The sequence below is a fragment of the Osmia lignaria genome, chromosome 16 (genome assembly GCF_051020975.1).
Source record: "Osmia lignaria lignaria isolate PbOS001 chromosome 16, iyOsmLign1, whole genome shotgun sequence".
NCBI classification, from domain to species: domain Eukaryota; kingdom Metazoa; phylum Arthropoda; class Insecta; order Hymenoptera; family Megachilidae; genus Osmia; species Osmia lignaria.
In genome coordinates, this window is record NC_135047.1 from 6,156,486 (window position 1) to 6,182,296 (window position 25,811).

The 25,811-nt window shown below is 35.5% G+C and overlaps 3 protein-coding genes across 11 annotated transcripts in view; 2 read left to right on the plus strand and 1 right to left on the minus strand.

Annotated features, from left to right (window-relative positions):
* The first annotated feature begins 380 nt into the window (after positions 1-380).
* On the plus strand, positions 381-12,986 carry qvr (glycosylphosphatidylinositol-anchored protein quiver). Of its 8 annotated transcripts, none has more exons than XM_034317411.2 (6): positions 631-1,002; positions 2,810-3,074; positions 4,460-4,548; positions 6,590-6,637; positions 6,943-7,089; positions 7,234-12,985. In XM_034317411.2, the coding sequence occupies exons 3-6, from the start codon at positions 4,524-4,526 to the stop codon at positions 7,488-7,490; spliced, it is 477 nt and encodes a 158-aa protein (XP_034173302.1). In that variant the 5' UTR covers positions 631-1,002; positions 2,810-3,074; positions 4,460-4,523; the 3' UTR covers positions 7,491-12,985. The 8 variants fall into 8 exon arrangements, with proteins under 8 accessions (XP_076549040.1, XP_076549038.1, XP_076549037.1 ...); XM_034317404.2 differs by having other exon boundaries at positions 634-1,002; positions 4,413-4,548; XM_034317413.2 differs by lacking the exon at positions 6,590-6,637 and having other exon boundaries at positions 608-1,002.
* Hdc (histidine decarboxylase) lies at positions 12,929-23,625 on the minus strand. Of its 2 annotated transcripts, none has more exons than XM_076692914.1 (16): positions 21,357-21,552; positions 20,702-20,734; positions 19,561-19,847; positions 18,700-18,957; positions 18,334-18,477; positions 17,464-17,530; positions 17,198-17,360; positions 16,637-16,707; positions 16,542-16,561; positions 16,357-16,455; positions 16,023-16,243; positions 15,832-15,941; positions 14,919-15,089; positions 13,703-13,779; positions 13,518-13,632; positions 12,929-13,389 (listed from the first exon to the last, which is right to left on the minus strand). In XM_076692914.1, the coding sequence occupies exons 2-16, from the start codon at positions 20,727-20,729 to the stop codon at positions 13,067-13,069; spliced, it is 2,154 nt and encodes a 717-aa protein (XP_076549029.1). In that variant the 5' UTR covers positions 20,730-20,734; positions 21,357-21,552; the 3' UTR covers positions 12,929-13,066. The 2 variants fall into 2 exon arrangements, with proteins under 2 accessions (XP_076549029.1, XP_034173277.1); XM_034317386.2 differs by lacking the exon at positions 21,357-21,552 and adding an exon at positions 23,443-23,625 and having other exon boundaries at positions 12,930-13,389.
* Positions 23,626-25,576: 1,951 nt separating this feature from the next.
* Positions 25,577-25,811, plus strand: part of Hr3 (nuclear hormone receptor 3 ROR-beta) — a 108,666-nt gene continuing 108,431 nt past the window's right edge. Inside the window, exon 1 of the mRNA XM_076692916.1 lies at positions 25,577-25,646. The gene's annotated coding sequence lies outside the window, so the exon portion shown is untranslated. The remainder of the gene's footprint in view (positions 25,647-25,811) is intronic.

The following is a 25,811-nucleotide window of genomic DNA, read 5'->3' on the forward strand; positions in this document are numbered from 1 at the left end:
TATTAAAATTCTATACTTGTAATTATATAATTGGAATGCAAGTAACAGAGTATATCGTATTATTATTATATCCCGGTTATATTTTTACGTTCTTTAATTTTAAACAAATGCGCTTTCTTTAGAATAGCGGTGCTATTACCATCTAGCGGCTCGCGGTACAACTAACAAAGCCGAAAATTCTGTTTTTTGGTAAAAATAGCCATTTTTGAGCCTCTTTGAAAAGCATAGAGCATTCTATAGACACACTGCAATATAAATAATGAGCTCTTAGTATTCATAAAATGTCAAATTCGAAAATGAAAAATGCAATTTCGGCCAGCGATCAGAGATCTATAAAGACTGGACGGCGAAGCGCGTGACAAAAGAAATCGTCGGTGGGAAAATACACGAAAATTTACCGATTGCCGAAGGATCGATCAATAAGCCGGCATCTTATCAATCGGCGTGCGTCTCGTCTGTGCCTGCAGTCAATGAATTTGCTTGATCATTTTCATGGATCACTGTTAGGTGGCGCCAGGAATACGTTTTGTAAAGGTAGAGTAAATCAGGAGCGGCTAGGGGCGAGTTACTTAGGGGCGCAAACGTGGGGTCCTCCATCTCTGCAACACGAGGTACGAGACAACAACTACTGACCCATCATATTGATCGACCTGGATCCGCAGTTCGCCTCTATCCGATTGCGCGACTTGGGGTGGCGCTTCGTGGAGACCGCGCCGCGCCACGACGCGACGCGACGCGACGCTTTTCGACGCTTAAACGCGCTAGCGTAGTCGCAACAACCACTGCGCCCGTTAACACCGCATCGTCCTCCCTTACGTGGAATCGTCCAGCGCCATGCTGGTTGGTGGTGCCGAAATCGGGAAAGAACGTTGTTTAATCGACGACAGTTAAGGTGGCCTGCTGAAATATACGCAGGGGTAGAAGGGTTGAAGTGTCACTCTCTGCTCGTCGAGTTCCGGTTTCGTTGAACGGTTGAGTATTCTGGACCGTCCTATTAGTTGTGTACGTATCGACGAGGATTCGAAAGCAGCAGCTTCAAGATTTTTTATCATTTGCTAGTTAAATCGATTTAAAGGGTTGATTTTGACGTGAGTGCATCCGGAACGCATGGTAACTATGGTGAACGTCCAATTGCAGTTTCAATGTCGCTTGAAATGTAGGAAATATATGTAAAATAGGAAAATGTCGAGGACCGTGTGTGAATTAGTGGCTGTGTTGAATTAAAATTAACTCCAATTCACGGGATTAATTGGTTCATTAGTTTGTTTTCTGCTTCTTGCTTGTTTCGAGGAGAACACTAGAACTGATTGGTGCATCTCGTAACTAGGAATTTAATGAACATGCGACGAATACTAAATTGTTATTTTAATTCTGCATGCACTTAGATGTTTGTTTAATTAATCTTCTTGGTTTGTCTTACTTTCTGTGTTACGTCGTGCAAGTGTTAGATGTAACGTTCGATTGAGAGTGACAGTGATTGATCTGATCATTACACTGCTTATCCGCTAAATTTCCTTTATTTTATTAATATAGTTCAATTTTAATTATCAATTTCACGTAACGTCTTGCTTACGTAAGGAAGTTATGTTTTCTTCGGGTACGGATAATAGTACTACCACCTTGACTTGGTAATAGTCTTTTTCTTGACTTTAAGCGTTGAAGCCAGTGCATGCGGGTGGAAACCTGTGAAAATCCAAGTTTACTATTAATCGACACATTTGAATTTGTATTACAGCTATCACGAGATGATACTAAAGTGCTTGCATCCGTAACATCGATCTAAACAATTGTTCTCTTCATTGTCCCCTTCGATAACTGATTTTTTATTTTTATTCTTCATTTACATCACTTTTAAATAATGCATTCGCAAGTAATATTCTACAATTATTAAGGTGCTTCATTCGAATAGGGAACGTTTTAAGCAAATTATTAAAGGTATTAAGTAGATTCTGCTATTAAAATTGGTACAGGATTTCGCACGCTACTTTCAGCAACAGGTGTCCAAATTTTAATCGTCATTACGAACGATATTAGTTAATAAAAATTGTATGCTCCATTGGTCAATCAATTAACGGGATGAACTCTTGAAATGTTCAATACTTTTCGTCAACATTTTTCTTCTATTCCTCCCGCAATCACATTATGGTAGCAGAGTATCCATGAAGTTTGCACGAGGCGTTTGCTGTTCACTTTATTAAGTTGCACATTTCATATGAATGTTCTCTGTTATGCATCTCGTGTTTCAAGCGTCCATTTCATCTTCCTTAGTACAAACATTTCGATGCGAATGAGCTAGCTGTACATATTGTCTTATCAATCAATTGTTTGATGGCCATTGATGTTTGAACCATTATGCGAGATTGTGTTCCATTCGAATATTGAAATGATACACGCTTATTCGAAGAAAAGTTTTATTTTGTTATGCTAATTATACATGTATAGATCAGAATATATGTATTTTCAAAAAATTTATGTACGAAAATTCAGTTCCAATGTTTGCATCTAAATTCACTATGCTTTTGTTTCGTTTCCCTTCAAAACCCAACTTATTATATTTATGATAAACACAAATATATGAACATGAATAGCAATTGGCTTGAATTAAAAAATTGTCCAGTCCAAGGTCGGTCTATTCGGTTCAATTAAAGTAGATTAAAGACTTCCGTTTCAGCTCGTGTTTCTAATGTATCCTTTTTGAATATGCATCAAAATACTCATTAGAAATTTTGTTCAGCTCGAATCGCGTTAATGATTGATCGATTGACAATTCATTTAGAAACGACGAATCTTTCTCTTGAAATTATTTCAGAATCGTCAGTCCCTGCACGGTGACGTAAGATTGACACGGTGTTCTCCTCGCACAGAAAGATGAAGTCACGACACTGTGACGGAAGACACTGTTCAAAGCTGGACGATCGTATTTCCTCGTAGCAGAATGTCAAAAGAATTGAATCTGAAATTTTGAGCCACGTATTACTTTGGCCAGTGGATGTCTAATCGTTTCATAGGAGGCTCTGAGTTATCTTTCGTACGTGACAAAGGACCAAGAATACTCGTCGGTGTTTCAAGCGAAGGTAATTAGAAAAATTGGTATCTTGAGATTTAAGTTTTTATTAGAATTAAAATTCTGTTGATTTGAATGATGTTGGAAAAAATCATGAAAAACATTGATTGAAGCAGAAAATCAATTAGTTATTTATAAACTTGAGGGAAGCACAGTTTTGTTGAAAACTTCAGGGACTGCTTGACCTCGAACTTCCTTAGCTCAATACATTTTACAGTAAATAGAAATTCGATTTCTCACGGGAAAGCTAAGTGAAATGCGAGGCGTTAACTTTGCTCGAGATTAGACGTATAAAAGTTTGTTCTATAATCAAATCGACGCGCGAGTTCGGACAGAATCCATACAAGTTTTGTAATAAATGACTCTTAAGGTAAACAATCGGCTAGAAACCTTAGTGCACAATGCAAATCAAAATCCTTTTTAATGGATTAGACGCTTAACGTCGCTTCTATCGTCAAGTACTTCACTGTACGAACAAACATATGCCCCTTGCCACATCAATGTTGCACAAAGGGGAAGACTGTATCTATACGAAACATCTATTATTCTGCTCTCTATTATTCCTGAAGGAGCATCTGTTATTCTACACGAGCTGAGATAAATCATCAGATCAGTTTCGTTTAGTATCTTTGAAAAATCTCTGATGTTTTAACGAAAATCTTTTATTGATTATTGTAATTCTCTATTTAAAATTGCATAAAAATTGGATAAAATTGAATAAAAGATACAAGATTTCTTGATAATATTTATGTCACGCTGTTGTTTGTCAACGGTGTCGTGATAAGATATTGGATAGAATGGAATGGTAAATCTAGGAAAAGGAAGATGCGGTATTTTGTTGGCTCAGCTACGTACCGCAGTGTTGTTTGCCGCAAGATTGCGTGAAAACCAGAACACACTGACCCGATTACTGCTTTTAATCACCAGAATTTATTAACAGGTTAAACGCTTTGCATTATTGATGCGGTAGTACTTTTCTTTATTGTTTTCATTCGTTATTTAATCGTATCAAGTTTGTGACGATGATCATCGATAATTTTGATGGTAATCATCGTATAAGGGAATAAGGTATTCGTGAACCTTTGAACTATTTGTTAATAGATGAGACATTTAAACTTGAAGAGTATTCATTTCACTGTCTAATAGCCACGTTAATTGACCTTTTGCTTGATCATGGGACACCCACATAGAAATATCGATTTTCTAAAACAGGAGATTCTATTTCAGCTTTGATGTGATTTGCCTGTCGATTACGTTCGATTGCGAGTAATTAGAAACGGTCAGTGGTTAGAAGAGAATTAGAGCGAGGGGTTGAGAATTGCATCTTTTTTTTTCCTTTCTTTTTCAGTCGAATGCGACTCCGCAATTTGCATCCGGTGCACATTTTTACTGTAGGTGTAAGTTCGTGACACGGTATGAAGCTGGACAGGAAGTAAAAAGGCAGCCATACGTGGAAAACATGGGGACGAATCAGTTGATAGTGGGTGAGTTTTGACAGCAATTGTTTGTTGTATCTTTTCTACAAATCCGAATTGATCTCCCGAGAAAATGTAATTTATTATTCGTGTTGTTTCATTCATTTATTTTTGAAGGAATCTCGGGCACTTTAAACGTACATTATAAGCACAAACACAAAAAAATTGATCAAATAATTTAAGCGAAGATACGTGTATCATAATTTTCATAGGATAAGATTTTAATGTAATTTTCGAATTATTCAGACAATTTTTTGTATTTCTGCGCTTAGATCATTTTAATTGCAATATAAATGGATGTTTTGATAAAATTTTGTGGTAGCGTTAGCGAATCTATCTTCGTTTAATTCATGCTATATACAGAAGCAATAGTGGTAGGCTATACTTTGTTTATAAAAAATAACACTTAACCCTAAAATGTGGTCCCTTTTTGTGAATACATTAAAATTTAGATAATTATTATTTTTTAATTTCAATCATACCAACGATATGGACGATACTATGTTGTAACCACACAAATTCAGAAACTCGTGTGTCTGACTATGGCGCGAGGTTTCTACTGTAAAATATCAATTTTCCATTAATTAATACCATAATCGCTCCTATGACAACGAAAGTGTTAATTGTTGTAACTTTGGTGATTCAAAATACCTTCAAAGCAGAAAATCGATTCCGGAGCAATTAATCGTTAACGTAATATATTGTCGTCCAACGTGGTATGCACGGTTTAACGAGTCTCTGGAATTTAGCGAGAGAAAACAGGGGAAAATTCGTTACATGTCGCTTTACACCGTTCAAGCCTGCTAGTACTATTTCTCCTTGAAACAATAATTGTGCCTGAATAGTTAGATACAAATGGAACTGTGCTTTATCGATTGTTTTGGAGGTGATCGAGTGCACTGCTCCGGGTGAGTGTGCAAACGACGAAAACGCAAAAGCAGACGTAGCGACATAAGTCGACCTTACCATTAGCGTAGATAAGGGTGGATTTACACTACGTGTCGTTGGCGACAAGAGTACTTTAGAAACTTTTTCCCGTGGCTTAAGTGGAGGAAGGTGTTCTCCTGAAACGACCATGTTGAAGGAAATTTTAAATAATTTATTTCCCTTATTTGTAATCCCAGTAATTCTTAATTTGCTGCCAACGACACGTAATGAATATATAACTTCGTTTGATTGTGATTGCCCCCATGGACTATCTGTGCGTAGATTGTTCAGAAAAATAATATTTTAGAATCAGTTACATTGGTAGGCCCCTGTGCACGAGGTACGTACAAATATGTTCTTAAAGTTAATGAAAACGATGAAAGTTTCAACCGATGATCATCATTTCGTCATTAATTGCATACTTTTCATACAAACTACAAGAAAACAATGATATGTAGTTTTTCAAAAATCAAATTTAGCTATTCTGTCATGTTTACAAGACATTAAATAAAAAAAAAATTTGTTTCAATAATTTTTATCGCCAAAGTTAATGAAAATAAGAAGTTAAATTACACGAGAAAACGTTCACGTTTCATAAGACGAAGAACCAAGAAACTCTTGACACGTAAGTCGGATATTATTGACCTATTCTACTTCCACGAGTTTCAGTCGCGCTTTACACTACTTTGAAAATGAATGAAAATTTCAAGTACAAACTCTACAGACTAACACTACATTCGATCATTGATACTCTACTGTACTATAATTATAATTTTAATTATCAAGATATCTGGATATTTTAATCTTGAAAAAATTATTAAATCCTCAAGTAAAAGAAATCAGTAGATGAAGAAATTATTTTTTCTAGAATGAATTGCTAATGAACAAAAAAGAAATAAAATAAAATATTTAGATATCAGGATACTATGTGAACGTCTATAGTTATAATGAAAATTAGATGCAACCACGATAAATAGAACGAAGATAGTAGCAGTAGGAACGATAGTGGTAGTTCTAGCGATGTGCACCCTTTTTCTGTTGTTCATGATTATCATTTCGTAGACATCCTCAGTGAAAATGATCGTTGTCATCGTCTAAAACAGTGGCCAATGTTTCGTTTCAGCGGCAATTGTACTCGCGGTTGCCACCGTCTGTCGCGCGGAGTGCCAGAGTGAGTGATCAAGCCAGCTTCTCTTCAGTGTCCTTCTCATCGTTGTCTGCCAACGTTAATCTGCAGGGCTTATTCTATGAACATTTAATTCAATTATTTTCCCTTCTCTTAATTTTTTACATTCGTTTAATAATTATTTGCGTAGGATCGACAGATAAATTAATTTTATTTTGCCCTTGCTTGTAATTTCATTTACAAATTCTTTACTGTTTGTTTCTAATTTCTCAAGCATATCGTTCTGCATTTTTTATTTGAGAAACTATAATGAAAAGAGAAGTGGTATTTCATTGTAATCATTTTTGCAGCTCGTTCTGTTTACTGCTACGAATGCGACTCGTGGACGGATCTCAGATGCAAGGATCCATTCAACTACACCGCACTTCCGAGGGATCAACCACCCTTGATGACTTGCAATGGTTGTTGCGTGAAAATGGTTCGCAACGCAAAGTCACGTAAGTGCCATTTGCGGAACGTTCGCTAAAATTCTGATTGTTAGGCATGCAAATAGGTAATCATGAAAATTTTGCCTCTTCGATCTTTTCTAACTCTACGAGTTAAAAATTAATTAGCGATACAAATTTCTGATTTGTTCACAGCGTATGAGAGCGTGAGGCGGACCTGCACGTCGCAGCTACAAATAAACTTATTCATGGTGGACCACGTGTGCATGATGGAAAGTACCGGCACTGGTCACATGTGCTTCTGTGAGGAGGATATGTGCAATCGTGTCTCCCCGACCTCGTGTTCGAATCCCGTACTCCTGTTGATCCTGTCGATCATCCTTGTACTACGCTCGGTCATCTTAGGGAGCCCAGCTTGCTTTGTAGAACGTTGCAATGGTCATGTCGTATAACACTGATTTTACTCGATTCACCCCGCCAGTGGTTTGCGATTCATATCCTCGTAGAATTTTAGTTTTAGTCGGGGACTAGAACTATCTTCGGGACGAACGATTCTCTCTGTACAGACGCGTCTTTCTTTCCAACGTGATAACGAGCGAGAGGTAAGATATACGTGTTTCGAAAAAGAAAAGAGGCTCGATCGATCCTTCGGTGATTCAAAGAAGTTTTCAGAAAGATGAGAAACTTAATATATCGTTACATATCGAACGATACTCTTTTCTTGTCGAAAGAAAATTTTGCACTCTGTTTCGCTCATCCCGATCCTCTTCGGCGTAATCGGTAGCGAAAATTTTCGACAGTGTTTTTCTCTAGATACATCATTCGACTCTATCACTTTCACGATTTAACCCCGCTCCTTTTGACGGCTCCTCGATCGAGTAAAATTTATTCTCATTAGCTTTGAATGATTTATGCCTTCTTTTTAATTGGTACCAGAGAACTTGTAGATTGAATTCTTGAAATTGGAAATGGAGGAAAGTATGAAATTCATGCTTCACAGAATTGAATCAGCATTTCTGAGATGATGTAGCTGTGATTTTCTATTTGACGAAGTAATGCTGCATGTATTCTAGAATTGATCACCAAATTACGATCGAATTTTATTTCTCCCTTTTTATTTTGAAAAAGCATCGTTCTGTAGTTTTCATAGGCACTTTGATAACCGAATCGAATCGATACCGATACCCGCGGGGAACATCATATATCGACAAACATTTTTCAAATGTTTCTCATCAAAGTTTCACTGGCTTGTTGTTTTTCTGTTTCACATCAGATTCGTGGTACAGGATCGCGAAAATACGTAGCTGTAATACTTGCAACGTTGTTCGATCATTGCAAGATCTAGGAGTTAATGTGTTTTTAGCTGTATCGATTCACACATTGTGCGCACATCTTGCACTGGGAGTGACGGATCTTCAAAGGAAATCTTTAAATGAGGAAGGATGATTTAATCGAGGCACAGAGAGACACGATGAAAATCATTCGGATGCATAGAAGTCGATTGTTGGTGTCATTCAATATTCTTGAAGTATGTTAGTAAAGATAACACATTATATCAGTATTTGATAGAAATTTGATACACAATGTTTATACAACGATTTCGAAACACATTTTCGCAAAGATACAGTAATCTTTGGGAAAATAATTCTATAAAATTACTCGTTAAGAGTTTTTCAATTAAAAAAAATTGAAGATTATAAAATGCACAGTATGCGACATTCGATATCTATGCACGTACCTTGATTATTAATTAATCATTCTATTTGTAGAAAATTTTAGCGTCTCCATCACACTGTCTCTTTCTCTCTCTCTCTCTCTCTCTCTCTCTCTCTCTGTTTCTCGTAACACGTTTGTATCGTACGTTTTCCTGTTCTTTATCACTAATGTCCCGTATTACGTTTATCCATTTGCCATTCTTAACGAGACACTAGTGTTTCGTGCCTCATGCACCATACGAAAGTGAAACGGGAATGGCCCATAGTACACGGAGCTTAAGGTAGACAACAGTTAGGCATGGTTTCAGCATGTCCATCCGACGGCAACGTCACGAAAACTAAAGCAGCAACTTCGGAAGCCGAGCATCAACAGCCAGCATTTTCGAATTCTACGTTCCTCGACTTTGCTTGCGCGTGTGCCTTACGAGAAACGATATTACCATTTCAAATGGCGCGAGTTTAAAGGTAGCCATTTTAGAATTGAATTTATCTCTTTTTAGCTTGTCTTTGAATTTTTCAAGGATAAAATGTAATTAAAATAGGGGTGATACAGTTTGTCATTTTGAAGGGTAATATTGTAACAGAAGCTTGAACCACCCATATAAAAGTACCATTTCCTTGGAGAATTAAATTTTCATGAAATTTTCATGAATTAATTGAAAGTTGGTGGCAGCTTCTGTTGGATCAATCATCGAAAGACACACGCGCGTGTGTGTGTGCCATTGTAGAATTAGTGAGTTCTGCAATCACGTATTTAGCAGAAGTGTGTTCACACGTAGACAGGTGCGAATTTGAGTGCATGGATTGTAGCACTTTCAGTAATAACGCGTCGAGAGTCATGACAGAGGGAAAAGAATAAAGAAATATTTCTAAACTAATTATTCCATAAATTCCTTCGTACATTACAATTAGAAATTTGTTTCTTCTGTCCAATGACTTTCGACCCGGCGTGCAACACTTTGCATGACACTTGCATGAATCTGTTGTTAGTACTTTTGCGAAAGATAAAGGATTCCAAGCCCGTAGCTGTTGTTTCGAAAGAGAAGAATCCTGAAATTTCAATGTTTCCTTAAACTTTCAACGAAGTGTCTTTGTTAAAATCGGATTCAGTTTCTCGATCGAAGTTCGGCTGAGAACTAACAAACCCGAACACGAAACCCTCCACCCTGACGAATGCAACGCGAGGCAGATCGAACTAACAAAGCACAACGTGGGCCTTCAGCTTCGAACGTGCCACGCCAATCGCGCATAAGTAAACGCGTTCCGTTCGATCGCTTTCAGGCTTACGATAATTGCGATTGCGAGGATTTCGCGGGGCACGCAACGAGGATATCGTTCGAAGAAAGCGACGTTGACTCGCTCGATGGTACTCGTGAACCGAGCTTTCGACCACGCGATTGACTGGAGGATACGGCTGGCACGGCCAAGTTGAACGCGCATGTCCTCACAGAGAGGCTTCATCTTCGAAGCCTCTTGCCAAACAAGCTTCGGTGCTTGCGATGAAAAGCGAGTTAACCGGTAGTTTCTCTGGCAAGCCATGCGGCTCGTGTCGCGTCATTTGTTCATTGTCGCACGCGCGGCTGCGAGGCTACTTCTGTCGAATCCATTTTTCTCGCGTTTACTATTATTATTCTGCTCCTTTTATTTCCGACATGCCGTCGTGCGGCCGACCAACCATTGCCTGTTGTAAGAAAAAATTCCATTCGAAATTAACATTAACCCTTCCTGGTGGATCTTGCTCGTCGAAAACGCAACAGGCACATTAGAGACGCTGCAACGGTGGCGCTGAATCAGCATGTGACACGAGTGAATCTCATTTTTAAGTTTGGCCTCGCAGCTGGATAGAATCCACGTATTGCTACCGATACCGAGTACCATGCGAAATAGTGGCGGATTTCAAACAGTTCGATCGAGCACGATTTGGATCTGATACGTGAGAAACTGCTACAAACGCGTCGTATCTATGTGATATTTTTTTATTCTATTTTTCAGCATGCTTTATATATTGTCAGATGTCGGATCTGTTCGTCTCGATCGAGACTATTTTATGATTTAAAAAAAAAAAAAAAAACTGGCTCGATATTTTAATTTTTTTATTTTTTATTCTCTTCTGTTCGCCTATTTACACAAGCGCTTGCATAAGAGTCGAGCAGATTATCATCGATGTATACAATTTGTTTGTTAAAGATCAATGTTTATATTGCGCCGAGATATCAACCTATGTATCGATATGCTCTATACTTTTATCTCGATGTTGGTGAGCATTGGTATATGATGAATATTTAACGATGCAAGTGTCAAGAACCCATCTGTCTTTGCGTGTCGATGTGTATCGATTGTGTGTCGTTGCCCCGGGATGTTAATGACCCATTGATTCTTCGTTTATGTCATTTCGATTGATTTTAAGACGATTCTAGAGTATACTTGATGGCATGAAATGATGTTTCGATGGTTAAAGTAGCGTTTTAAGCAGCACGTAAATTCGTCCTCTCCCATATTGCTCCAAACGGACACGATTTATCTCATCAAAGGATCAACGTCTTCTGATTCCTTGAAGATGATCTTATTGTTCCAAACGAGGACAAACCGAAGAGATAGGTATCTAGTTCGTAAGAAAATGGAAATTAATCATTGGCTGTCTCGTTCAATTATCGCGTATTGGTTTAACCCTTTGCACGTTCCTGTTAAATATCAACTAATTAATGAACAATAAATAATTTACATAGAAGTAGATCATTAATTCATGAGCTTCTGCGTAAGAAAATTAACGCTTAAGCTTTTTAACCGCGGCAAAGGGTTAAACAAACCGATTCGATTCGACGAAATTTGAAAATTTTCAATTTTTCCTTGTTGAAACGACTTTTTAATATTGTTATTGGAACCTTCTGCGAGGAGAAGAGAACATAATCGCAGGTGATAGAGTAAAATAATTTTCCTTAATGCACATATCGTTGCCTTCGCGTAATAATAATTTTTCGATAATAATAGGATTATTGAAGCTAACGTTGGATAGTTAAGCGCTGTTTAATGGTAAGCGTGATAGTAAGAATGTCGAAAGAATAAAGATATAAATCGAGGGTACGAAAGCTTTGAGAGTGTTTATTGAGACGAAAGCTATTGATAAAGAATTATTTGCCCTAGTGTTTATTAATTTTTTACCAGATGTAGTGTGATAGCGGTAACAAAGACCATGGTTATAGTGTTAAGCAGTGCTTAGCTATAATTGAAATGATCACATTTCGAAGCGTTAATGTTGAACACGTAGTGTTAATCAAGTACCTTGGTACATATGTGACGGTGAATTTTTTTCATTGATCGTTGAGAAGCATGGGTAATTAAGATTTAAAAAAAAAAGAAAATGGAAATCATATTCCGTGTCATTTATTCTTCTAACAAAATTATCAAATCATTAGGGTTTAAACCTTAAATTAACGTAAAGGAGTGCGTGGAAATTTTGAGGAAAAATAACGGGAATCTTTCTAAATTCTGGCAAATAATATGGTATATTATCCATGCAAATGTTGAAAGTATTATTTAAAGGGTACGATGCAATATTGCTCCAGTTACGAATAGAAATGTTTAAGAAACGGTATATGAATGTTATAAAACATTATTCAAAATTAGGAGGAAGCGCACGGTTGTATGGGCATATTTTAATTTAACGATTGTTGATACGATTAAAAAATAATGTATTGTACCGTCGCGATTTTATTGTTAAAGGCGAGTATAATAGAGTACCAGATGCAAAAAAAAAGTGATACTTTGTTGACTTACCTCAAATATACATGTATGTGTACTTACATATACGTTTCTCCCTTTTTCTTATGTCACTTCGAAGGAATTATAAACAGAACCACTGATAAAGTTAGCTGACTACCATAGGATAAATTGTGTTTGGGATACATTTTTTCAGATATTGGAAAGAATGATAACTGTGGCCTAGATTGGCCTGACCTATTGTCATGTCGTATCGTGATTCACAATAAAATTTATATATTAATGAACCTACCTTTACTTAATTTCTAGGTTTGCTAATTTTATTTTAGGTAAGCTTTATTATTATTATTATTATTATTATTACGGATACACTCTTAATTTAGGTGAAATAATGAAAGGTGGACGTGGAAGAAAATAAAAGGCAACAGAGACAGTAAATTAAGATTTATTATCGCAGCTAATTACTTTCTTTTCAGCAATTTGTTGCGAGGCCTATGAAACGCCACATTTAAATCTGAACAACATAGAATCCATCGAAGACACGAAGGTATACATTCAGTCAGGAATCGGCGGGATTCCATTTATTTTGCTAATTTTTATTCTTTCTTCATACAATGGCCGCATTCTTTACAGATAACGTCCTCCTCGTCCTCCTTCTTCTTATCGGGATTTTCATGTTGATCGTGCATCGTTGATAAATCACCGGTGTATGGACGATGACCGATCGCACCTATTGTTTCACTTCTGGGCAGACTCACTTCTGTTGGAATTATGGACGTTAAATCGTTCGAATAATCTTGAGAGCCATTTACTACTCCGTAATTTGAACGGCATTTAGAAGATTGCCTTTTCAATGATTTGTCCGTTTTCTCGGTATTTTGCTCTTCTAATTGAAACGCAGAGCATTCAGCAGAAGTATCTGTTGATAAAATTAAAGCAGGAAATTAAAGATATTGTGATCTACTGTTTTTTGCATGGATTAAGCAAATACTATTCTATGTATGAGGAAATTAATGTAAATTACTAGCATTAATTAGTGTTGCTTGCCATTAGTAGAATGGTTGGTATCGGATCCGGTTTCACCGCTGCAAGAAGGATCTTCGTCTTCCTTTAATGGAAATTCAGAGGACATTTCTATGGCTGGACGGCAACAAGCGTATCCCTGAAGTATATATAATTAATTACATTAATAATTATAAATAATATAATTGCGATTTATTATCTTCATTTACCTGTACAAGGTCCATACGTGAATCTAAAGAGAATTGCTTTCCTGACATGAGTATCCCTCGAATTCGACGACGCATAGCTGAAAATATAATTATATTATCAAATACATTTATTCAATAAAGATTCATTACATTAAATTACATTGATTTATACCGTTAAATAGTTATTTTAGGATTTTTTAAGCTTTAAAGCGCGTTAATTGTTATTAAAATCAAAGCATGGTATATTTATTAATTATTTTATTAGGTCATAAGAAGATAAATGGAAAGAATTATTTAAATAATTCAAAAACTATAGAAGAATATCATTCATATCTACGCGCTTGCCGCGGATTGCCGAGTAGTACCGAGAGCCACCGAAGATGCACGATCGTCGACCGAGCACTTTCCCCCTTCAGTACGACGGTGGCGCCCCAACTAAGTAGACGTCCGGCGGAAGATCGCGCCAGAAAATTGAAATATTTGTTTCTAATTGTGTGTAATTAGTAAAAAGAGTGTGAAAACTGTGTGAGGACCTGCCTCTTGATGTACTCAACGTAGCTGCCATTCTCCAAATATTGGTAAGTGCCTTTAACTTTGATAAGCGTCCTAAATATTCTAGACTACCTTCAACCGACGCGTCATGCCATGTGCGTGTTAAATTCTGTCAACTGTATTGTCGTATCTTGTTGATTTTACAAACTGTCATGTTATAATAATACATCTCGGATAGAGTATTACATTTATCATTCATTATCTCCGTTTATTACAATATTCGGATGATAAATCTTATCTCTACGAGTTCAGTTGACAATCATTTAACCACCATTGCAATTGAAACGTCTTGTCGTTACAAGTTTTATAGTTTTAAGATTAATTTAATCATAGTTTGCAATATTTGCGTACAAGTTTATGACATTCTATTGTAACTAAATAGAAGTATTATTAAGACTTGAACGAAAACAACAAAATTTGGCGTCCTGCCGACAACACGTTTTCATGTATATTTCGCACGTGGTTCGCGTAGGTGGCACTAGTATCTGGTTTTTTGGCGGGAAGCATAACCCTATCTCATACGAACGCGTATTATTTTCTTGATCTTTAGAAATTTCCTTTTCTATAAATACGTTGCCGTGTAATAGAATTGGATAATAGAGATTATAAGTGCGTGCTACGAGCTTGGCTCAGGCATGTAAACACTACTCGATACAAGACTACGGTTTGTTTTCATTTCTTTTACCTGGACTGTCTCGAGCCTCGAGTCTCAGGTGACCGAACGCCTTAGTACATTCTTCAAACACATCTGCTGTATCGTAAATAGCAGCAAAGCTACCGTTCACGATTTTCGGTGACATTGGTGAATTAGCTAGCAACAGACTCGAGCCAAAATTTTCATTCTTTTCTCGAGTATCTGTAAATTGAGAATTCCATTTAGTATTTAATTTATATCTTTTACTATTGATCAGATCACCTATTACTTCTTGTTATTTCGTTTCAATTAACAGTCGTGCTAATAACGCGGTTGGAAAATTAATTAACTTAATGTAAGAATGATGAAACAATAAATAACTAAAAACACGTCTTACCTCTGCTTTCTGTACTCCGATAATGATAGATTTTACGGAAAAAAGGAAGAAAAAAGAAAACAGAAATAAAATAATTAAAAGTGAAATTGTTTATTGTAGTATGTACAGTCTCTTCGGTGTATGTGCGTGTGGTTTCAATTTTAATACAATAGTACAACAAAAACATGAAATAAACAAAAATTCAATTAATGTAGACTTTTTTCTTGCCGGATGTGTACAATTTAATATGTAAATGTAGCATTCGTTTTCGTTCAGTATTCAATTATATACATATAAAAAGATGAAAATTTAGAAGCTTTAAAATTTATCATTTTCACAATGAATAATACCAATTGTAACATTAATCCTTCCATTCTTTGATTTTTATTCCCGAATAAGCACAAAAAAAAGGCAACATAAAACTTCGTCTATCTAAAAATGCTGAAACAGAATGTTGTTTTTAATCAAAAGATAAGCTCTCGTGTTTGATGTTTCTATGAGAATCAGTGTACACGGTGTTTACCTTTATATTTTAGAATTAGCAGAGAATAGGTTGTATCAGATCGGATCGTTTTGATTTCTCTTTACCTGCTAGTGGAACTTTAGTTCGTACAGGAGAACCAGAAGTGTCTCCTAGAATTTCGTTTGCTGTATTTCGTATTTCAGCCCAGTCTCTTAAGATATCCTCGTTAGTAGTGCTAGAAATATTATCAAAACAAATAGAGAAATAATGCAATTAACATTGAAGTTAAACAAATTTCTATCTAGCGTTAACTTACTTGGTTGAGGTTACGGTGAATCTAATCACGTATTTTCCGTGTAAAGCAGCTGGCACACAATGCACTCGACCTCTCGAGTTTATCTTTTTTAATAAACACTCGGTTAAACTATTTTCTCCGCGAAGACGAAACACGACCAATCCCAAATGTCTCGCTGCAGGAATTTCGAATCGTGCGTCGGCTAATACCAATGCTTCGAATTTTTGTGCCAATCTAACGCCCTGCAATAATCGTTTGATTATAATTAGAGATAAATAAATTCAGTATCAGGTTGCCTATTTTCTGACAATGAAATTTGATTTTTAACACATAGAAAAGGTAACATAATAGAAACCTCGCGAATATGCTTTTGAAGGCCGGTGATTCCAAAGTTTCTAATGACGAACCATAGTTTCAAGGCTCTGAATCTCTTTGACAATGGGATTTGCCAGTGCTAGAATCATAAATGATAACAGTAGCATTTTATGAAATAATTTTGCGAACGTTTGATAGTATTATTTGAATTTATTATTTAATTACCATGTAATCGATGGCAAGTCCTGAAAATAAATCAAATGTCTCATTTAATTAACATATTAATTTAAATGAAATACAAAAAAGTATTTGATATTTACCTGAATTTTCGTGCTTTAAATACAATGGATCTACGTTAAAGGTTCTATGAAGTGCTTGGCTACTTTTCACCCTGTAAAAGAATGATTAACTATCATTAATTTGTTATGCAATTATATTTTCATTTTATGGAGCCTGCTCTGCAAAATTATTAATTTTTAAATAGAGTTGATGAAAATAAGATGTAGATTCATTGGATTTATTGTAAAATAAATTCTCAGACGTGTGAATTATTCGCCACATCGGCTTTAACAGGCACTCAAACATTATTGCGAAAGACTGTGAATTATGCAGGGTCGGTCGAACGATTCGGCGGAAATTGCAGGAAGAATGAAAAAACCGATTCTGCATCCGCTGTTCAACCTATAAGTTATGAGAAAGAGGTCGAAAGACGATAATGTTCCGGATTTATGAATTTATCGGATCTGCAACGAGTTGCACTTTTTTTGCCATGCACATTTTCATTCTTCCTATTCATTGACTCTTTTTTTTTTGTTAGAAACAAAATATTTGAAATATTGATTTTGAAGAGTAACATTTATCTACGTTCATTCGTGACTCACCACATTGCGGTGCAATCGAAATGCACCATCAGCCATTTGCTAGGATTAAATGCAATTGAATCGACGTATTCTATTCCTTGAAGCCAACCGCGGAATTCGGGGCATACGAATGCACTGCCTGCATATGCTGCATCCGCGTGCAACCACAATCCATTTTGTTGACCTATTCAGAAAAAATAGAAATTGACAATTGTAGAAAATTGTGGAAAGTTTCAAAATTCTTGTTTTTTTATTAATGAAAGGAAGTAAATGATGAATTTACTTACACACTTGGCCAACTTCTTTCAAATTATCGAAGGCACATGCACCGGTTGTACCCAATGTAGCACACACCTTCATAAATCAATGAAATTTCATATATTAAAAAGTTTAATTTATTATATCATAAACTTCTTCCATTACAGTTTAATGAATGTTTAAATAATTGAATCCCTCATTTGTTTCGGTAAAGGCAATTTTATAGACATTATTGGAGATTACAGATTTTCATAAATGATCAATTATCCGATCGAATTGTTGCATTGTTATAACGAAGCCTACTTTTTCGTACTCCGTATTTGCTATCTTGAAAGATAGGGGCTTGCTAGTCGACGTCCTCAGGGACCAACTAGCGAAAAGACAATCCGCCTTACAACCTCATGTCCGCCCTCTTTTCTACTCGAACTACTGGCAACTCTGGCAAGGTTAATTGGCAGGTTGATCTTTTTATATTGCAGTACCACTATCCACCCTAATGACGTTAATTGGAATCGTGGAGTACGTGTACCTCATCATGAATTGCTTCTTAGTTTAATGGAATGTTGTATAATATTATTGATGGAAAAGTCGAAGGGATGAAAAAAATGTATCGTTAAAAAAATGACATAGGTCCATAAGTGAATTCTAAAGCAAGAATAAAAGCTACGTTTCTCTCAAGTTTATATTTTCTGTTTGTAATGTAGGATTGTATGCATCTTCTTAGATTCGAAATCAAACAAGAAATCAAGAGAAGTGTAAATATTACAGATTAAACTGTATATTATGATAACAGAATTTTGCAAATAAAATAATCTGTTTGTTCTGTATTAGGATTGTTTAAATATGTTCTTAGGATATTTTTCTTTGTTTATTAATGGTTTATAAGTAATAGTACTTACGAAAAATGGAAGTAAACCTTCAGCTCTATCTCGAGTTATCGCTTCGAGTAATGCCTCTCCTCTCATACTAAGTTCATCATCCGCTTCGATGTATCTCATTCGTACCAAACCAATCAGTCCAGCTTTTTCCACGCTAGAGTGAGCCTATAACACACGTATAATTTTCAAATTTAATTAAAAAATAAAAAAATATTTTAAACGTTGTTAGATTTATCGTTAGATAAAGAAGCAATTCTGAGATGCGCTTTCTGAGAATTAATTTCCGAAAGAATTAATCAAAGCTGAGGTACAGGTACTTATTAGAAAATATACTCTTGGGAAAATAGTAGCTTGAGAGAAATAAATATTCAAGGTAGAAACACTTACTTGATCGGAACAGTATCCGACAAGACGCGAATTAATCTCAGCTGGTAAACGATCTGGCTCATTTTGTTGAACGTCTCTAATGGCTCGAGTTCTTGCTGCCAGTAAGCAAACTAGGGTAGCTTCTGATGCGGTTGTTTGTATCACGCCACCACCTCCGGATCCTCCTGGACGATGTAGAAATTCTTCTGGTAGACCGATCATTTTACCGAGCCAATTCATTACGATCGTCTCCAGTTCCGTACACGCAGGGCTAGAAGCCTTTTCAAACACATTTATTCGAAATGTTTTCCTTATTTAAAAGATAGGAAAAATTAGGGCAACAAGTGCTTCCGTAGGTTTTTATTAATTGCAATTTGAAAATTACTAATTTTATGGCGTACATTGTTTAGATATAAAAAAGACGCGTCAAATTATAAACTAAAAGTATATTCAAGTTCTTTGACTCGCGATCAAAGACCTTCCTTTTCAACAGGCATTGATAACGGAAACGTGTATTAACACCATCAGACAAAACGTCGGACTTGAATAGTACAACTTCCGAACTGCATTCACGAGGAAGTTTCACCACGTTTCACCATTGTAAACTCATCTCAAATATTCTAAGTACATAAAAGATGTTACAGACATCTTCATATCATTATCCTTTAACAGGTGAATTACTATCTCGTCTATAGGCGTCAAGTTAATTTCCATACGATTTTCATTTGATAGAGAATGATTAGAGAATGAAAATTAAATTTGGTATTATATTAATTTTTATCTTTAAAATTAATATTGACATTAAAGCTAAAATTGTACAAGTGTCACTGATAAATTAAAAGAACAAGGAGGAAAATGAAAAAATAGAAATAATGTTCTTACCCAAGTGAAGCCAAGACAATTGATAGCATCGGCCAGCATATCGGCTAATAAACTAGCAGGTGAATTTAGGGCTGGGAAATAGGCATGCATATGAGGGCTTTGCCAATGCGTTATTCCAGGCATGATGCACTTTTCGATGTCTGCAAATATATTTTCCCAAGGTTCACCATCCACAGGGGCGGACGAGGGTAGAATGTTTCTCAGGTAACCCGGAGAAACAGCCGGGTAAACGCGGCGAGATCTAATGTTCTCCAGATAATCGGCGATGTAGTCCACCACTTCTTTTCCTGACGATGTGAAATCGTGTCACGTGTTGTGATAAGAAGATTCGCATAAGTGTTCTAAAGGAAACCCTTCCAACGTCATGTCGAAATCAATCAGAAGACGAAACTTCAATGACGACTTTCGTTGGATAGAATCAATTGTTTAACTTCGATAGAAAACCTTAAATCGATTATCTCACACAATACTCAAGAAAATACTTTCTCTAGTGCAATCGTTGTTTCAAATAGTAATTGTTTCGTTCCCAAATCGTTTTTACGCAACAATGAAATTCGAGTCGCGTTATTTAAACGTTTTCTAAAAGCCACGAGTCGAACATTGTTTCTCGTAAATCTGCAATTTAATTCTAATTTTTTCCTAATGTTACAATATAACACATAGGGTAAATAGAAAGAATGATTTTTTCGTACGAAATTGGATATAAGGAAAAAGGATGTTTCTTTCGGATCCTTTTGCCTAGGATACAAAGATTTAGACTACGAACTCGGAATCTAACGTATTGGAAATGGTATCGAGTCCATAAAATTCCCCGTAGACTTACTGGCGTTCGGTGATCCTTTCTATTGGCACCGTGACTCTCTTTATTGGTGCCATTTTAACGCCTAGAAACGTATTGTAAGCTCCTTCTTTTATGTGTGAATAGATTACAAGGTTTACAAACGTTTCCAGGAATCGTAAACATTCGTCACGTTGCAAGCAATTACATTATCAGAATAGCGGTAACGAGAATCTAATTCGATTATTTTCTATAGAATAGATCAATAGCTTTTTCATTTATATAAGTGAAATTGTCTATGTATAGGTGGTAAATTTATGGGTGAAAAATTTTTGATTTTTTAGATAAATTATTTTCACTTACCATGTTGACGGTACTCCTCTAGATTCATGTTATCTGTAACAAAAGCGATGTATACCTATAATAAAGTATTATAATTAATTTTACCATATTTCTTTTTACGTGTTATGAAAGAACCGAATATGATGTTTACGTTTACGAGACTAATTATAAGCTCCTAGATATGTATTATACCACTGGGGCTTATCAGAATTCTTATCGCAAAGCGCGAGTAGAATAACGTGTATCCACGCTTTCATTATTCTAAAACGTCATCATAATTAAGAAGTACGTTATAACTAATTGTTACGATAAACTATGGCTAACTCTTTAAGAATAAAAGTTCCTGATAGTATAATAGCGTATAATAATATGTGTTAAGTCCCATAACGACTTGCTATAACACTTTTGTATGTAAGATATTCAGGAAAATCGAATTGTGTAGAAAAATGCAGCTACATTTTTCAGGTGCATTATTGCACTCTAAAAAAACGCCATCAAAAAGCCACTGAAATTTCCACCAAGGAATAATTTTATTTTTAATGAATTTAGCTGATTCTATTAATTATACTTTCAAGTATTTAGTGACGGATAGTATTCTATTGAAATTTACGCGTTGCAAAAATATGACAGTCAAAATGTTAGCAGACGAAACTAGAACAAAGATAAATTCGCTCACCGTTGAATCTCACAACAACCAAATCTCAAAATTTCGATGGCACCGTATCAGGAGCATATGGTGACTTAATTGATTTCACTGTGCGGAGAATCGCGATTCGGGGAGGGAATCGTGGAATTCGCGGAAGTTTAGCGAAACGAAGCAGCGGATTTCAAAGTGCCAACTAGATACGCTTAGTTGCTTTATGCGTGTTGACCTAGCATCAAAGTTTAACGCTACGATAGGTAGTCGCGAATGATTTGTACGGATTCATCATCGATCGCTTGTCACATAGGCCCAGAGCTTATTAGGCTAGTGTCACAAGGCTCTTCGCGGCCTAGAACTAAATCGTACACTTTCCTGGATTCGACTACTCGATCTGACCTTCCTTACAATTTTTCTAATCGTCCAAAATGCCCTTAGAATTCTTTGACAATTACTTTCTGGAATGATAGAAAATTCAATCTGACAATTGCATTGGATGAAATTAAAATTTATTTTGATCTTTAGAAACGTGTCTTAGGCATCCTCAAAAAAATAATTTCTGAAACTGTTGAATTAGATTAATTGATTAATAAAAGCAACTTGACTTGGAATTATTTGAAAGTAGAAACAACATCCCTATGTTACATAAGCCTGTTTCAAGGAACATAGAATTTCACTTGCAAGTATCATGGAAGTCAGGGGTTGTTTGTGTCTTCTATGACGATGGGACCGTCTGGTCAAGTTGGGATTTCAGTTAAATTCGCTAAGCAAATCCAGAGAACTTTCTAATATCTTTAGTGCATCAAAAGTGTATAAATGTCCAGGATATTTTAATTTTATATGATTTTAGAAGACGAACAGGTACTTATAAGAGAGTCTTTGTTCTTGTTTCCTTTTTTCATATATATTATGTAAGAAACTGTTCATAAACTGATTTTATTATGTTTGACGTTCATTGTTCGCCCACGCATCCTCCACTAACGTCTTGGCTTTATGAAAAGGATCGAGTAGAGGGAACGATCAAGACGTTATCATCCGCTGATTACACACAAGAAAATAAAAGATCCGGCAGGCCCATACGGGCGTAAAATGGAAAATCGAACATCGACAGTCACGAGGATCTCGAGCTTAAGCCAGAATGACGCTCGACGATATTAAAAGCTCGTCCTTCCACCGTTTCCGTTTCCGACTTTTGTAATTTCCCGTAGCTTTCAGTATTCGAGCGTGATTCGAAGGATTTATCAGCGATGCCTACTGCTTATGCACAACGCGACCAGAGTCCCTCTGTTTTTTTTTTACGCCGATTCGCGATTTCGTCTAAAAATCAAAACTGATCCGATAGAAATCAAAATTATCGTGTTATTTTACCGATTTGATATGCATTCGATTCAAGACACAATAGAATTGTTACACTTTTCTTTTCAATATAAATAGTGGGTTTCATTCATAAAATAATAAAATGTTCATTACCGGTGATGACCAGCAGTGAATTTAATTTGATTAAATAATTAAAAAATGGAAACTTTAGGATAGTTCTAAATACCATTAAAAATGAACTAATACTATATAAAGTATGATGCATAGGTAACTAAAGCGTTGTATTAAAAATTGATATCTAACATCTTCGATAATTCATTTTATCCTATGTCTGACCAGTCATAGGTATTTCTACTGCGGCGGTTAACACGTTCGCCAGGGATTAATCGTAAGAGCCGTGGACATTCGCCGCGTATATGAAGTAATTAAAAGTAACATTAATAATATTATATTATAAATATGAATTGAATATAACTGGAATTCAAGCACCCGCTGTGAATTGTTAATAATATTATAACGCGTTCGTACAAAATCTCTATAATGAATTGACACAATTATTCATAGATTCGTGAATCAAAGTATCTGATTTTAACACCTTCAAAAAAGAACCTTATAAATATTTTCATCACAATTTTCACAATTTCTCAAATACTAAAAATACAACGAAACCTTTGCTCAAAATAGGACCCTCGTTACGTTCAAACATTAATTAGACGATTCTTTATAATTTGATAGCTTAACACTTATAGTGACAAACATAAAATTAAAGGGGTTGTATAAAATAATATATTTAAAAAATTCTGACCTGTTTAAATGCTTCAAACCTCACGACGATGAGAACTGGCAACAGTCGACGCGTTTGAAAGGGTTGTGGAGAGCAAAGTCCACTTGCAGGAAATTCGTAGCGATCACTTGACTGATGTCGCGAGGGATGATTTTTCGGTGATCGGGAAAACAGATATAACCACGGTTGAGGAGAATCGGTGGAATGCAAGTCGTTCAACAAGTGGCCGCTTTTATACAGAGACGCACTAAGTACAAGGTGTTTTAGCGCAAGCGTAGTGGAGGACAAAGACAACAAGGTACAATTTCAGTGACTAAGCTTTGTGATCTTAAGGGACTACCAATGAACGTTTTTACGATTCTTTGCACAATCTCTTTCTCAATTTTCGTTAACCACCTTGAAACAGCTTGCTCTTGTTTTTTTCTCGATATCCAAGTTTTCTTTCATTTTAAATCACCCTGTACTTTTACCTAAGATAGTGCATCTATTATAATTATTTTCCTGGTTTTAACACGGGAATACGTTTTTATTAGAGTTCGTGTAATATTATTGATAAACGTATCGATGGAATTTACTTCGTTTTAAATTGTTGGTTTGACATGTTAGAAAATTACTTAAGTGACAATTACAAGGTGGAAACATTATCAATCTTCGGTGGTAATTTTTCGAAAATGAATACTGATACTCAAATTATTTTAATAACTAAAAGATTAAACTATATAGAGTGTGATTGATGGAATATGTCAAGAATGAAGAGAAGGAAGTACTGAGTAATATTAATGCTTAATAATAAAGAGTAGGTAATTAATTTGGCTATCTTAATTATCTTTGGTATTTTTAAAAATATGAAAAAATTTTATTAACAAAATTTATCTGGTATAAAATGATTCCTTTCGTAGGTGATAGGTCTTAACATATTTCAATGTAATTATATATTTTCTTTTTAAATTAGGGGTGCAAATGGCAGATCTTTAAGGAAAAATAAATATAGCATTTACTTTCTGAGAATCAAAACATTATTTCTTTATTTCTAATACGCACTTCAGGGTATTACACAATATTACGCAATCTAATTACAGAGTATCTTATGTGGATAATAGGACATTTACACGTGTCGCTTTAATACTACAGGTATTTTGTTAGATTCTACATTAATTTATGTCGTTCTGCTGAAGAATGTGTTATCATAGTTGCTCGTGCGAGTAATTAAAATCCAACGAATTCAGTTTTATCATAACCAGTTGTATGTCTCCCCGTCTTCTTCCACTTTATACGACGGCCATTACGGCCATTTTTGAAATTAATATTTACGATTAGCCTAAAGACATTGTGTAACCTGTCAATGTTGAGTATAAAAGTGTTACTCTTCTCCGAATCATTAGCAGAATCATAAAGCAATTTCCAGGGGACTTGTACCGCAAAACACTTGTTTACAAATTTCAACTGATTAATCATGATTGCGCATCAGCGAATAAACATGTTTGTCGTTTTACAAAACATGTAATAAACAGGCCAAATATTCATAAAAAACTCTTTTTCCTTTTTAAATTTTTACTCTGATTTACACTTAAATTTCTCAAACGTTTAGAACATTATAAGATGTAACACTTACAACATAAATCCTTTTTCAAAGAAAATAAAAAATAGAAACTTATTTTTTATATAAATTACAAATTAAAAACTACAATATTTCGATTAAGAACTTGAAATTTTAAATAAATTTTCATGGTAGGTTTTTCAATTTTTCGTGTTTAATCTTGTAATGAATAAAAAATCTTATGTGCAATGAACAAAATAACAAAATTCCCACATTTCTAAATTATCAGCGGCTGATCAGGTAGGTTTTGAATCGACTTGAGCAAAAGTTTATTCTCGAACTGCATTACCTTATACTCCATTCAGTTGACTGTCTTTGAAATACTATTTACTACCAATTGGCGGCACTAAGCTCTATAAAATCTATAAAACATTAATAATAAACTATTTAAAACAATAATCAATCCCAGATTTTTTATTAAATCGTGAAATTTATAAACCATTCGCAAAGTTGCGCAAGTGATTTCCATTTATTACAGCAACGTTGTGATCGTTTTGTCAAATTGAATATATTGCTATAATTGATAATAATCTACATTTTACTGCGTTTTCAGAGTGCTCAGGGGGAGAAAGATTGCTGAATGGAGAAGTCAGAGCCAACGCCCTGTTGACGTGGGTTTCAAATCAACGTAAGTCGACTAAATCATTCTGTAAACAGAAATAAGTAATATTAAGCGATAACAGATGTATCGCAATGCGTGTGCTCACTGTGTCTTAACTATAATTTATTGGAGTACGATTACAAGCGTTAGGAACGACGGGCTTTAATCCAAAAATCACCGTAATTTCCGACA

Coding starts and splice junctions, on each gene's coding strand:
- Hdc (XM_076692914.1), bottom strand. CDS start 20,729: ATGAATCTAGAGGAGTACCGTCAACATG. Junction 17,531..18,333: donor AAGGTTTACTTCCATTTTTC/GTAAGTACTATT, acceptor TGATTTATGAAG/GTGTGTGCTACATTGGGTAC. Junction 15,090..15,831: donor AACTAAAGTTCCACTAGCAG/GTAAAGAGAAAT, acceptor CTCAATTTACAG/ATACTCGAGAAAAGAATGAA.
- qvr (XM_076692925.1), top strand. CDS start 2,990: ATGTCTAATCGTTTCATAGGAGGCTCTGAGTTATCTTTCGTACGTGAC. Junction 3,075..6,942: donor CGTCGGTGTTTCAAGCGAAG/GTAATTAGAAAA, acceptor TCATTTTTGCAG/CTCGTTCTGTTTACTGCTAC. Junction 7,090..7,233: donor GGTTCGCAACGCAAAGTCAC/GTAAGTGCCATT, acceptor ATTTGTTCACAG/CGTATGAGAGCGTGAGGCGG.